Source organism: Bidens hawaiensis, unplaced genomic scaffold (assembly GCF_021521415.1).
Source record: "Bidens hawaiensis isolate Kalapana, Puna unplaced genomic scaffold, B.hawaiensis_p1.1 tig00006968_1, whole genome shotgun sequence".
In the NCBI taxonomy this organism is placed as follows: domain Eukaryota; kingdom Viridiplantae; phylum Streptophyta; class Magnoliopsida; order Asterales; family Asteraceae; genus Bidens; species Bidens hawaiensis.
The window spans coordinates 54,281-69,114 of record NW_027491478.1 but is presented as its reverse complement, the minus strand read 5'-3'; the positions used below and the strand labels follow the sequence as shown (position 1 = coordinate 69,114).

At 37.9% G+C, this 14,834-nt stretch overlaps 1 protein-coding gene and 1 pseudogene across 1 annotated transcript; one reads left to right on the top strand and one right to left on the bottom strand.

Moving 5' to 3' along the window:
- The first annotated feature begins 2,931 nt into the window (after nucleotides 1-2,931).
- LOC143634044 (disease resistance protein RPP13-like) lies at nucleotides 2,932-6,149 on the top strand (annotated as a pseudogene).
- On the bottom strand, nucleotides 6,111-13,193 carry LOC143634045 (NADPH--cytochrome P450 reductase 1-like). Its single transcript, XM_077102227.1, has 17 exons — nucleotides 12,861-13,193; nucleotides 11,985-12,044; nucleotides 11,797-11,873; nucleotides 11,551-11,608; nucleotides 11,397-11,480; nucleotides 11,261-11,297; nucleotides 10,941-11,010; nucleotides 10,660-10,842; nucleotides 10,468-10,560; nucleotides 10,163-10,388; nucleotides 9,284-9,367; nucleotides 9,022-9,173; nucleotides 8,291-8,387; nucleotides 7,968-8,195; nucleotides 7,683-7,805; nucleotides 7,480-7,593; nucleotides 6,111-6,391 (listed from the first exon to the last, which is right to left on the bottom strand). The coding sequence occupies exons 1-17, from the start codon at nucleotides 13,191-13,193 to the stop codon at nucleotides 6,311-6,313; spliced, it is 2,100 nt and encodes a 699-aa protein (XP_076958342.1). The 3' UTR covers nucleotides 6,111-6,310.
- Between the last annotated feature and the right edge of the window lie 1,641 nt (nucleotides 13,194-14,834).

Here is a 14,834-nt window from a genome sequence, read left to right as displayed (position 1 = left end):
TATTTTTGTATTTTTGTTTAGTCTATTTTTTAGGATATTGTTGTATAAACTTTTTAAAAAATTGTAAACTACATCAATTATAGCAAATGTGACACCATAACGAGCTGAATCGTACCGACGAATCCCCATTGCATATATGTCGTAATGCGTAGGCTCAACCACTAATAATTGTATAAACTTTTGTGTTTGCTAGTTCCACTAGCTTGTTTTAGTGATAGTAAGAAGACGTGATTTATCTTTACAATAAAATGGTTGTGGCCTGTTGGTTCTACACAAGTGGAAAAAGAATCAATTGTTCAAAACAAATAAAAAAAATTGTACAGATGTGATTTCTTATTAAACAGAAGACTTTTGGAAGATGAGTCAAGTCAACGCATTCAAGTTTGTCCAAAAACAAAAAAAAATAAATTGTACAGATTTCTTCTATGGATCTTATCTAGTATGTGCTTTTCTTTCTTTGTTTCTTTCTTTCTTTCTTTCTTAATCTGTATGTATCTGATTATTTGAGGTTTGTTTCTAACTCATGATGTCCGTTGATTACTTTGAAACTTTTTTACTTCGGGGGTGTTTGTTTTTTCTTCAAACATCTTCAAGGGAGCTAATGTCTGCAGGCGCGCAGACATTACCCTTGAAGACTGTTTGTTTTTTTTCTTAAAACAGATCTGAAGTTATCTTCTTTCATCTTAAAAGAAAAGCAAGGAAATCTTGCTTAAAACATCTTCACAAAAAAACCCTACTCTTCTCCCTTTGCAGCCACCCTCTCATCCACTGCTCCTACCACCGTCCGCCAACACCACCACCCACCGTACGCCGCCACCACCACCCCCGTACCCCGCCGCCACCGTCCACCACCATCCACCGCCACCACCACCGTCCAACACCCACCATCCATCACCACCACCGTCCACCACCCACCATCCATCACCACCACCGTCCGCCACCACCACCACCATCCATCACCGCCACCACCACCATCCATCACCCACCACCACCACCATCCATCACCGCCACCACCACCACCATCCATCACCGCCACCACCACCGTCCACCACCCACCATCCATCACCACCACCGTCCACCACCCACCATCCATCACCACCACCGTCCGCCACCACCACCACCATCCATCACCACCACCGTCCACCACCCACCATCCATCACCACCACCATCCATCACCGCCACCACCACCACCATCCATCACCGCCACCACCACCATCCATCACCCACCACCACCACCATCCATCACCACCACAGTCCACCACCAACCAAAACCATCCATCACCACCACCCATTGTCCACCACCACCATCCACCGCCACTACCCACCGTCCGCCGCCACTACCACCATCCACCACCACCACCTTCCACCACCCACCAAAACCAAATCGGCATGGAAAGCAAAGACTAAAAACTAGATGTAACTTGAATAAATGACTTCTATCTTGTGAGATAAGTTTGACAGTTATGCAGACAGTATCAGCTTATAAAAACAAACAGTCTTATATTTTCAGCTTGCAGATCTTCAGACCACATCTTCAGTTGCAGACATGAAAACAGATGAAATCAGCTTGCAGACAGTTTATGTCTGCAAAAACAAACAGCACCTTCGTCTATGTTTTCAAGATGATTGCATAAAATTTGAGTATTTTGACTTTTGTTGGTCAAACTAGTTGATGAGTTTGCACTTGCCACATCTTGAAACTCTTGAATATATAAGTTCATATGCTAAATATGAGAAGAAAGTCTGAACTGTTGATATTCATGTTATCATGATATCTTCAAGGCCAGAAAAAGGAAATCATATCTACATTAGTAACATCTTTTATAATTTTTATTTGATGTTAACTGCCAATCCCATTTGTACCATCTAACATTCAACACGTACACCGTGTTCTTTTGATAATTATTTGGTTTTTACTGAATTTTTGTTGGCTATAATAGTTTCTCTGTTTATGAAAGTTCATGAGACATATATACTTCAACTAAATGTTTTAAAAACGGTTTTTGAGCCTTACGTCGGTTGGGCTCAGAAATGGTACACCGGACGGTTAAACTGGCTTGACTAGTTAACCCTATAATTCCATAAAAAATACAACTTTAACTCAAAAAATTATCTAAAAATACATTATTCCATGATATAGTAAAGACCGCAAGGCTAAAACTGATCGAGTCGATGGTATAGGAAAGTCCACTAACTTTTAATCAGAGTTCAATATGAGCCACTAATAGTCTTTAGTCTAAAGTCTAAACAATAAAAAATGTCTTAGGGTTAAACCGGTAAGGCGGTATGAACTGGTGATATAGGTGGTTCAAATTAGAAACCCTTTGCACAATTTACCGGGCTAAAACTAGGGGCGGCAACTTCCGACACGACCCGAAACACAACCTGAGCCCGACACGAAAATAAACAGGTTTTGGGTCAGCTTACACGACCCATTTAAAAAACGAGCCGGGTTCGGGTTGACCTGTAAAAAACGGGTTGACCCGTTAACCCGTTTAAATTTAAATATTTTAAAACAATTTTTAAAAGTTTTATTTTCCTCCTAACTCTTGAAACGTGCCAGAGAACATAATTACTATTTCATTCCCCAAATTGCCTTTACAATTCAGCCTTCAATTCTCATCCATAATTCCATTTCCCAGGTTACATTTCCGACCCGCCAACCTGACACGATTGACACCCCTAGCTAAAACGTACCGGTTACTTGTCCGGCATGCGATTTAACCACGATTACCGGTCGCTAGAAACCAATTTTTAAAACATTGCTTCGACTGCAAGAAAGCAGAAACTAGGATTAGTAACTTAATATAGGTTAAACGGGTTGTGTTCGGGTGGACCCGAATTTATGTGTGTGCGGGTTAGGGTTGAATACTTTGACACGAATAATGATATGGGTTGGATTGGGGTTGCACATTTCAACCCGCAACCCGGTAACCCGACACGATTGACACCCCTAGCTAAAACGTACTGGTTACTTGTCCGGCATCCAATTTAACCGGTATTACCGGCCGGTAGAAACCGGTTTTTAAAACATTGCTTTGACTGCAACAAAGCAGAAACTAGGATAGTAACTTGATGAGTAAATTAAATTGAGTTTTGATGTATGCATCTGAGTAACAGAAGATAGCATATGTTGATGTGTGTAACATTATATCTAAAACTGAAAAATAGACTCCATGGTAAAAGGTTTATGTACCTCAGTACCTCCCAGCAAACATATATACTGACTCGAGACGTAAGAGAATTATGATCTTAGACGATGAAATAACTAAAATAATGATATTAGTGTTGCAGGTCCACTTATCTTGAAAGTTCGGAGTTAAATAATTCTTGGGTCTAAAATGGCGGACGCGGTGGTTGAATTCCTCTTGGACAATCTGAAGCAGCTGCTGCTCTACAACGCTGAGTTGATATCTGGAGTGAAGGGTCAAGTTGAATCTCTTTACAAGGAGCTTAGTTTAATGAAAGCGTTTCTCAAAGATTCAAAAGAGAAACGTAGCGAATATGAGTATGTAAGAGAATTAGTAAGGCAGATCAGAGATGTGGCTTATGAAGCAGAAGACATCATTGACACATTTGTTGTTAATGCCGCCATGCAGAAAGAAAGAAGCACCTTTAGCAAAATGGTCCATGTGTTTGATCACCCATCAAAGCTTCGGTCCGTTGCTAAAGATATTGAATCCATCAAGGTGAAAGTGAAGGAGATTTATGAGAAAAAGAAGTTCGGGATTGAAGCTCTTTACGCTGGTGAGTCTTCAAAGAAACCTACATCATTAAAAAGAAGAAAACCAGAGGTCGAAGAAGATAATGTTATTGGTTTTGACGAAGAAGCACAAGAAGTAGTGAGTCGACTCACTAATATTAGTGAGTCTCTTGAAGTTGTCTCAGTTGTTGGTATGGGTGGACTCGGCAAGACAACTCTTGCTAAGAAGGTTTATTGTGATCCCGACATTGAATTTCACTTCTTTGTGCGCGGTTGGGTGTATGTTTCTCAAGAATACAACCGAAAGGAAGTGCTTTTTGCTATCTTGGGTTCTATCACGCAGCCTTCAGATCATACTTCTAAAATGAGTGAGGAAATGATAATTCAAGAAATATGCAAACATTTGAACGATCGAAGGTATCTCATTGTATTAGATGATGTATGGACAACAGACGCGTGGAATGATCTCAAGACTGCTTTTCCTAACCAAGATTGCGGGAGTAGAATATTGTTAACGACCCGTAACACAGATGTGGCTTTGCTTGCAAACCCTTACACTTCACCTCATCATTTGCGGTTTCTAAATGAAGATGAAAGTTTTAAACTACTTTCTACAAAAGTTTTTAGAAAAGGAAGTTGCCCATTTGAGCTGGTTGAACTTGGCAAAACAATAGCTAAAAAATGCGATGGATTGCCACTAGCCTTAGTTGTAATTGCTGGACTTCTTTTGAAGAAAGATAAGACACACGATCAGTGGAAGAAGGTTGCTGAAAGCGTCGGTTCTTATGTTGCAAGAGACCCTAAGCAGTGTCTGGATGTATTGGCATTAAGTTACAAGCAACTGCCTGATCATTTGAAGGTTTGTTTCATCTATTTTGGTGCTTTCCCGGAAGATTTTCCTATACCTGTTTGGAAGCTAGTTATGTTGTGGGTGGCGGAAGGGTTTATACAAGAAAATGGCCAAGAATGTTTGGAAGATTTAGCAGAGGAGTATTTGGAAGATCTTGTTGAGCGGAATTTGATACTGATTGCTAAAAGAAGGGCGAATGGAAGGATCAAAACATGTCGAGTTCATGATATGTTGCGCGATCTGTGCTTACGTGAAGCAGCAGAAGAGAAGTTTCTACAAGTGATCAAAAAAAATATACAAGATCAAACTTCTTTGATTTCGCCGGTAAACTACCGTCGTCTTTGTGTTCATTCACATGTCATGAACTTTATTCACTCAAAACCTTCGGGCCCACATGTTCGATCTTTCTTGTGTTTTCCTTTGGAAGAAACCGAATTATCTAGAGAGCATACATCTTTCATCCATGAATCTTTTAAGTTAGTCCGTGTGTTAGATATCAAATCCATAAATATTTCCCGTTTCCCAGTTGAAATCACACAACTCGTGCATTTAAGGTACAACTCCATTTTTGGAAACTTTAAGGTACTTCCGCCATCCATTGCCAAGTTTTGGAGTCTTCAATCTTTAGTTGTTGAGACAACGGCCCGTGAACTTGACATTCAAGTAGACATATGGAAAATGTCACAGTTTAGGCATCTGCGTACAAACGGGTCGAGTCGTCTACATGGGCCTCAAGCCAAAACCCGAATGGACAACGAAGACCCTTTTGTGCAAGGAAACATACAAACTATATCCACTATTTCACCTGACAGCTGTACTGAGAACATCTTAGCTAGAACACCCAACCTTAAAAAGCTTGGAATTCGTGGAAGACTTGTCGTTCTCATGGAACTGAAGAAAAGTGCGAGTTTGTTTGCTAATCTTGCTAAGCTGGATAACCTCGAGAAATTGAAGTTATTAAATGACACGTTCCCATGCCCGCCATCCGAAGGTAAGCTAAGGGCTCTTCCACCGTCATACAAATTCCCGCCCCATTTGAACAAGTTGACTTTATCAGACACCTTGTTGGATTGGAAGCATATGTCTACAATAGCCATGCTACCGTATCTTGAAGTTCTCAAACTGAAAGTGTATGCGTTTACGGGACCTCAATGGGACCCGCTTGACGGGGGGTTTCGTCTACTTAAATATTTGCTAATCGGGAAAACGGATTTGGTGCATTGGAACGCTTCGGGTCATCACTTTCCTAGATTAGAACATATTGTGGTTGCGCAATGTTTGCGATTTAGAGGCTCTTCCTCACGGTTTGAAGGATCTATCTACGCTGCAGACCATGAAGCTGCATCATACACCATCTGCTATACGCTCTGCACGGTTAATAGAGCGACACAAGAAAATGCAAAGGAACGGGTTTAAGTTGCTAATTTATCCACCAGAGTAGTCATTCCAATTCCAGTCTTCTGATTGTATGTTTCTCTACAATGATGTGACATTTCATGCTTGTTTTTGTATCTTTAAATCTCTAAATTTCATTCAAATATGCATGTAAAAAGCTATTACTCTCTCATTATAAGTTACATATTCAAAGTTTCAAACCATGATTATATAAAAACAGAATACAAAAGAATTTCTGAACACATTGTGCTATAATTAGCGACACATGTGAATACACTTTCCGCTCTTGTAGGAAATAACGGCTGCTCTTTCCGCCTATACTTCCAAATAAGCTTTGCTAATCCAAGTTTTTTTTTTCTTTTTACCAAACATCACGGAGGTATCTTCCCGACATTTGTAGATTCTTCACATAAAGTTCCGCCTTTGACGAGTCTAGAGATCCCTGAAATTCACAAATATAATGTTGTCTTGTTAGTTAGAGCTCCCAGATAATTTTGCAATGGTACTGAGAGAGGTGATTCATAATATGTAAATATGACTACAAAATTATACTATCTCTAGGGGTGTAAACGAGCAAACCGTGCATTAGCTACTTGAGTTCGGCTCGTTAAAAGATCGAATCAAGCTGAGCTTAAATGAGCTCAAGCTTAATATTATAAGCTTGTTTAATAAAACAAGCCCAAGCTTGAGCTTCACTTATCGAGGTAGAATTGGCCACAACCCTAAGCGAGCCTACTATTTACATAATTCTTATTTAATGTATTAAATATACATGTATATAATAATTATTATTATGTATAGAATTCAATAATTATTATGTATAGAATTCTGATGAAAGTAACTAAATATATATTTTGTAATATATAAAACTTAAAGATAAAATATAAAATAATCATGAATGTCTAATTATTGAATAAAATAACGAGCCGAACATGAGTTTAAAGAACTACTAAGGAGCCAAGCTCAAGCTTTAGAAATATTTTCTAAACGAGTCCAAACTCGAGCTCGAGCTCTAGTAAGTTACACAAGCCGAGCTCAAGCCTAGTTGAGCCAAGTCTTGGCTCAACTCGTTTACACCATTATTTGTTTCAATATAAGTCAAACCACTCTCAACTAATGGCCCGTTAAAAGTTAAAAAATAACCCGACTGCATCCACAAAAAGGTAAACGATTTGAATAACTACTAATTTTTCAGACTCCAAGTATGGTTAAATGGCCAAACCGCCCTCAATCACTCGAACATTTCGACCCATGCTAGAGTCAACAAATAGGCAACTTTTACTTGAAAATACATGATGTGAAGGGTGTTGTTTTCATGGGCCAGAGATGGTGTGTCATTTTAGATTTTCAGTTAGATTCTCATTAAAGTTGCAAAGACAGGTAACATGGACCCCAAACTATTTAACACCGTATAAGTTTATCGGTCACCATCTCAGCTAACTACTCATAAGTCCTAATATAATAAATATATATTTTTATGCAAATGAAAAACAAAATTAATAATTAATTGACTTGAATAGTTAAACATACCTGTTCTTGCACAATGGTGTGGAGGGTTCGATGTACGTCTTTGGCCATGCCTTTGGCATCACCGCATACGTATAAATACGCTCCCTCCGAAAGCAAATTCCAGATATCAGAAGCCTGCATGCACGTATTCGAAAAATGATGAAATACTTAATTATATAAATAAGAAAATTATAAATAGATATTGTTATGGTTGTTTTCCTAACCTTCTCGCTCATTTTGTGTTGCACGTATTCCTTAGTCGGGCCTTCACGGGAGAAAGCAATAATGAGCTCGGAAAGAGCACCGGTCTCCACAAAGTTATTAAGCTCGTTCTCATATATAAAATCCTGAAGTAGTATATGCAAATTGTGGGTGTTAGATTTTGAAGATACGGGGCAAACGGGTCAGCTAAAAGAATAGTAAAACATATAACGGGTCAAACCCAAAATGAAAACCCGATCATTTTGCCACTTCTAGTGATAGTCGAAAAGAGTGTTTTAGAAACATACCACTTTGCGGTTTCTGCATCCGAAGAACAAAATGGATGAACCGAGCTCAGTTCCAGCTTCCTTTAAGGCTAACCGTTCCTGAAGGAAACCTCTAAAAGGAGCCAAACCCGTGCCCGGGCCAATCATGATAACGGGGACCTTAGGATCAGACGGCAGTCTGAAGTTGGATGTTCTAACATAAATAGGGGCCCAACTGCAATCTTGACTTTCTGTCATAGGCACAGCATTCTGAAAAAATAAAAAGTTTTAAACTTTAATTATAAAAAAGTCAATGTTGAAACTCAATGGTCAACGGTCAAGAAAATGAAGTAATGAACTAATACCTTCATCCAGGTTGAACAAACACCTTTGTGGACTCGGCCTGCTGGTGTTTTCTCATAAACTAATGCACACGTGACGTGAATCCTGTTTGGTGCCATCCTGTAATATCAAAATTATATAAATATAAATTACAAGATATAAATGAATCCTGGTAAGTCTAGGGATGTTAACCGTCTGTTTCAGCCAGTAAAGAAAAAAAAATAGGGGCAGAACCGCTAACTATTGTTTTAGAAAACGAACATGAACACATTTGTTTGTTCATTTAACTAAACGAACGAACATGAACACATGCATCGTTCATTAATTTATGTTCATGAACGTGTGTTTACTTTAATTCGATTATGTTCATTTAATTATGTTCACGAACGAACATGAACACTCGTTTACATACATTTATGTTCGTTAATTTACGTTTTTTTAAGTTCGCTCGTTTACGTTCGTTAATGGATTCATTAAATTTTTTAGGCCCATTACAATTTGGTCTAATTATAAAAACATTTTAGGCCCAACACATTGTACACATTTACTTTAAATTGGTTTTAACTCAGTTATGTTCGTTTATGTTCATAAACCGCCGTTTATATTCTTAACGAACGAAAAGAAACGAACATAAACACATTCATTTTTCTTAAAGTTGAAAAAACAAGAAACCCCATTCGTCTAAATGTTCGCATTCAATCGGTTGTCTGTTAAAGTTGAACGGATGAACACGAGCATCACTGAATAGACTTACTTTGGGGAGGAGGAAATAGAGTAGTATCGGGGCTGCAAGCGTGGGGCCACAGACGCAAAGAAAACACCAAGTGGAGGTTTAGCGGATGGGAAGGCTTCCATGACCTCAAGAAGGCTTCTGTGGCTTGCAACTATCCATTGAGCATATTCATCCTGAAGAATATTAATATAAACAATGTATAATAATATCAGCATCAATATATGCATATAAGCATTGATCAATTTCAATTATCAAAGTGGTGAATTATGAAATGAAGTCCAACCTTTCCAGCAGGAGATGCGAGAAATTTCAGTCTGTCAGCTTCACTTTGGTCGGTGGCATGTGCAGCTAGTGCAAGCAATGCTGACTGTTAAACATAAGCTTAAGTTTAGTTTTAAAAAAGAATTCTTGAGAGACGTGCAGGGTGAGTAAAGAGTAAGCATGTAAACGAACCGAAAGTTCGATGAACTGTTCGGCGGGAAGCATATTTATGTTCGTTCATTTAGTAAACAAGCGAATCTGAACACATGTCTTGTGGTTTCATTTATGTTCGGTTATGTCTGTTCCTTTATACCGGTTCATTTATGTTCGTTCGTTTAAATATTGGCTCAAATATATTTATTACCAATATAATTTGAATTTCGTATTTGAAAAACCTTTATTTGGATATGTTTGTTTACTTCTGAATAATTCAATGTAATGGTCATTGTATTTTAGACAATTACTTGGAAATACATTTACTTTTGGTAGGTTTCGTTTATGTTCGTAAATTGCTCGCTTAGAATATTAACAAACAAACAAGAACACATTCATTCTCTTAACGAGCGAACACGAACAAAAAAATCCATTCGTTTAAGTGTTCATGTTCGTTCGTTTTTCGGCTAAAGTTAAACGAACGAACACAGGAAAAGCTCTGTTCATGTTCATTCAGCTCGTTACAGGCCTAGTAACGGGTTCAGGCTAAAACGGGTCAAACTTACACCTTTTGTCCAATTTTTCAAGAGTCAAAAAAATCTTGAATAAAAACTATTTAAGATGCGTATGACTGTATGCAATCATTAACAAACTCTTCAACATTCGAGCCACTTAACCTGTACCCCTTTTAGCTATTTTATAATTTTGACCCGTTTAAAAGCAAACGGATCTAAAAACGAACACATACCTTTTTGGGAGAACTCAAAACATCTGCATAGCAAGCCAAAGCTTTTCTTAAAGTGCATGGAGGGAACGGAGGTGGCAGAGATGCTCCAGAAAGCGGTGTCCCATCCTCTTTATCGGTATGCACCGAGAAAAATGTGTCGGGTGGTAAACCTACTAACTTTTCAGCCTCATCCACAACTTCATTTAGGTTCTCACAGTACACTCCAACATGGTCCCCAGTTTCATATCTAAAATATATAAAAAGTTTTCAATTAATGTGGTCCGAGTATGATTTCGTCGACTCATTTCGGTTAAAGATTAACTTACGCTAGTCCGGTATTAGAAATGTCAAATTCCAGATGAGTGCAAGACCGGTCAGATTCAGGCGTATGGAGTTCCTTCTTCACAGCCACATTGGATCTTTGAGCGAAAAGAATTATGTCAGATTGTACAAAATATAATAAATAAATAAATAAAAAGTTAAAAACCGGAACTTGGCATTTGATAATAATATGATACCTGCAGGGATGTTGAGCATCATGAACAGTGTGACCATTTGTCAGACTTTGATCTTCAAACATGCCCGGTTTTTCATGAAACACAACACGGTATTCTGAAACAGCGGCTGTGTAGGGAGTGGCAACCGTTGTGTCATCCTCATCACGAAGCAATTCGTCCAATTCAGGCCACACTATCTCTTTCCTAAACGAGCAAAAGATAATATAAAAACATCATTTCTGACCGCTAGATTACTTTTACTCGATCAATACAAATTACAAAATGTGTATGTTTATTAATACCATGCAGTGAAGTCATCTTCAATACATTGATCATCGTCTCCAAGACCAACAGGAACAAGGCGCTTCGCACCTGTAAGTTGTGAAAGTTACAATATTAAAAATAAAAAGTGATAAGTCTTTACAAAGCAATAAACTAGAAAACAGTCATTCGCCTGAGTGTTTGATAAAATGGGACTTGATGATAGATTTAGTGCATACAGTACTAATATAATTACTAGATTACAAAAGCAGAATTTTATGACAATTGCTAGTTTTAGGTTTTTAACTATAAGCGCTAAATAATACAAAACTGAAGCGAATATGTTAGGAAATGAACATACCCTGTTCAGCAAGACCATCATCAACCACCTTTGCAATCTACATACAAAACAATTCAAAAAAAAAAAAACTAAATTTAGCACAAATGTAACATGTGACTGAACATTTATAATGTGACAACATGACATGAACTGTTACCTTGTTAAAGTGTTCATATTGTCGGTTTCCAAGGCCAAACACCCCATATTGAAGCTTTGTAAGCCACTCGCCTTTTTCATCGCCCTAAACAAATAAGTCAATAAATGAACAAATATTTCAACAAACATTGATATGCAAATAGAACAATATTTACCTCAGCAAACCATTTATAGAATCTAGCCGCATTATCGGTCGGCTCACCATCTCCATATCTACAAATTAACCAATCATAACATAATCATAAAAAGCTTAACTAGTATGCAAATATCTATTTATCAGCCACCTACCACTAGTCCACATTTTGATCATAAAAAAACCAAAAGGCATCTTTTTAGAATAAACAATTATAACGTAAAAATTTCCAAAAATGGAAAATTCCCGATTCGATGAGAAAACTTACGTAGCTAAAAAGAAAAAAACCAGAGATTCTTTCCTTAGTTTCTCCGCATACTCATCATCATCAGCAGCATAATCATCCTACAATTTTATAAATAATTAATATTACAAATAAAATCAAATACTACTCTAGATTCAAATGGCTAGTAAAGTAAAAACACTTTCAGAGTCTATATATATATATATACTCACCAAATCAATCACTTTAAAAACTGCCTTTTCATATCTAGCTTTTGCCTCCTCCACAAGTGCCTAAATTTACACAACAACAATAAATGCATGTCAACAACACTAACAAAAACTTGTTCATTCATACTACAATAACATCTTGGTGAAGATTGGTCCACGTGGCCACTATTTAGCTGTCCACGCATTATTAGTTTTTTTCTTAATTTCAATTTTACCTTTATACTTCAAATAAAATATGTTTTTAGTTTTTAAATAATATACGTATTCTGAGGAGGCTGTAATGAACCAAACTAATAACAATTGAATTCCAAACCATACACACTTTTCGATACCTTTTAGGTTGGAATTTACCCTTATACTTTAAATTATATATGTTTTTAACCTATCTAAACTTTCTATTTTACCCTTGTAGTTTGAATAATATACGATTTAACACTATTAAAATTTAACGAAATATACGTTATTAAATAATATACAAGTTCCAGCGCCGTAACAAACCAGACCAATAACAACCAACAGAACATATTGAATTTACCCTTATACTTTAAATATTATACATTTATAACCTATTTAATATAAACGTTTGGTTTTACCCTTATAATAATATACGTTTTTAACCTAATTAATTTTAACGAAATATACGTTTTTAAATAAAACATGAGTTCCCACACTATAACTAACCCAACAAATACCAACCGAATTACCTTCAGTTTCCAATTTTACCCTTATACTTTAAATATATACGTTTTTAACATATTTACTTTTAACAAATTAAATATACGTTTTAAATAACACATGAGTTTCCGTGCTATAACTAACCCAACAAATACCAACCTAATTTTAAATAATATACGTTTATAACCCATTTAATCAATTCACCTTCGCGAATCCTTCCGCGGTGCCGGTTTGCGTCCCGAACAAAACCGTAACCTTCTTCTTCCCATCATCCACCACCACCTCCTCCTCCACCACCCTCTTCGGCACCACCGTCACCGGCGCCTCCAACACCGACTTCTTCGTCGACTTACGCCAAACCAATACAACCACGCAACCAAGCAACACCGCAACCGAAGTTGTCAGCATCATTAACACCTCACGCTTCTGTATAAACATCATCATCGGAACAGTACTTGGAGTTTCTGATGATGTGTTTGATGGGCCCCACACTTTGCTGGATGTCATGAGATCAAGCGGTGTGTTGGATTGCTGCATGGTTTTTTTTGTTTTAAGAGAGAGAAAATGGAAACTGGGGTTGGGTTAAGGTTTCTCTCGCTGGATGTTTGGAATAGGTGGTGGGGGTAGTTGGGAGAAAGCTATTGAGTTGAGGGGGTTTTATGTTGGAGACTAGTAGTTGGCAACTAGAGTGGTTCGGCATACCTACCCTTTTTAACCATGGTTAGTTTTATGGAAAAAAGATTTTAAATAATCATTTTTAACATCAAGAAGAAAGAACAGGCAAGGGTGAGGAAACTTTTAACTGATAATAATCATGCAGTGGTAAGGCTGAGGGGTGTGGGGGGCGCGAGAGGGGGCGTGAGTGGGGGCGCCATTCAATAATATTGTGACGTGTGGCAGAGAGAGAAACTTGATAAGATGGGTGTTGGGAGTGGTGATAGCGCCCCGGGGCATGGTGTGGAGGGGCGCGAGAGGGGGCGCGAGAGGGGGCGCGAGCGGTTTATTTTTTTATTTTTTTATAAATGTATTAAAAAAACGTATTATTAAAAAAACAAGAAATTATTTAAACAAACACACATTTTTTTGAAAATTCATAATAAAAAAAAACATACTAAAAATTAAACAAACAATAATATTTAATAATAAAACTAATCTAATACAAGATCATCTGGTCGCCTCGCCCACAAATGTTCAACCAACTCGTGTCGAAGATCCCCGTGTATCTCACGGCTCTTGATATTTGCTATGTTATGAAGTTTTTGTTGATCACTGATTGTGGACGGTTGTGGCGGAATGTCACCTTGGTAGTTTTGGCATATAGCTTTGCCCTCGTCTTCTAACGTCATGTTGTGTAGGATAAGACACGTGTAGACGACGTCCATTATCCTCTCCCGAGTCCAATAACGTATCGGGTTCGCCAGAACATAATATTGTTTTTTATAGCTCCAAAAGCTCTTTCAATATCTTTTCTAGCAGACTCTTGCTTCTTCGTAAAATACTTCCGTTTGTCGGCGATTGGATCTGTAAAAGCTTGAACTAACACAGCCCATTCGTTGTAAATACCATCGACCAGATAGTACCCGTACTTGAAGAGTTCTTCATTTGCAATAAAAGATTGAGGTGGTTCAACCCCGTCGATAAGGTCGTTGATCAAATGTGACTGATCGATAACATTAAGGTCGTTATTTGACCCAGCAACACCAAAAAAAGCATGCCAAAACCAAAGATCCTGTGACACCGCCGCCTCAAGTATGAGGGTCGGCCCTTCATGATCACCACGGTGGAACTGACCTCGCCAGGCCGTTGGACACATAGCCCATCCAACATGCGTACAATCGATGCTACCTAGCATCCCAGGAAAACCATGTTTTTCTGCGTGCACCTCATATATGCGTTGGATGTCATACGTTGTAGGTTTACGCAGATATCTCCGAGCGTAAGTCGATATGACTCCTACGTATATAAAATAATCTATAAACATATAATATATATTACAAAATGTAATAAATATTTAATAAAAAGTAAAATTAATGTTTTTTACCTTGGCAGAAAAAATGAAGGGATTCACGTGCAACCCTTTTCGACATCTGTAAATACTCATCCAAAGCGTCCGACGAGATGCCGTACGCTAATTGACGGATAGCAGCCGTGCATTTTTGAAGAGGGGTAAAACCGGGA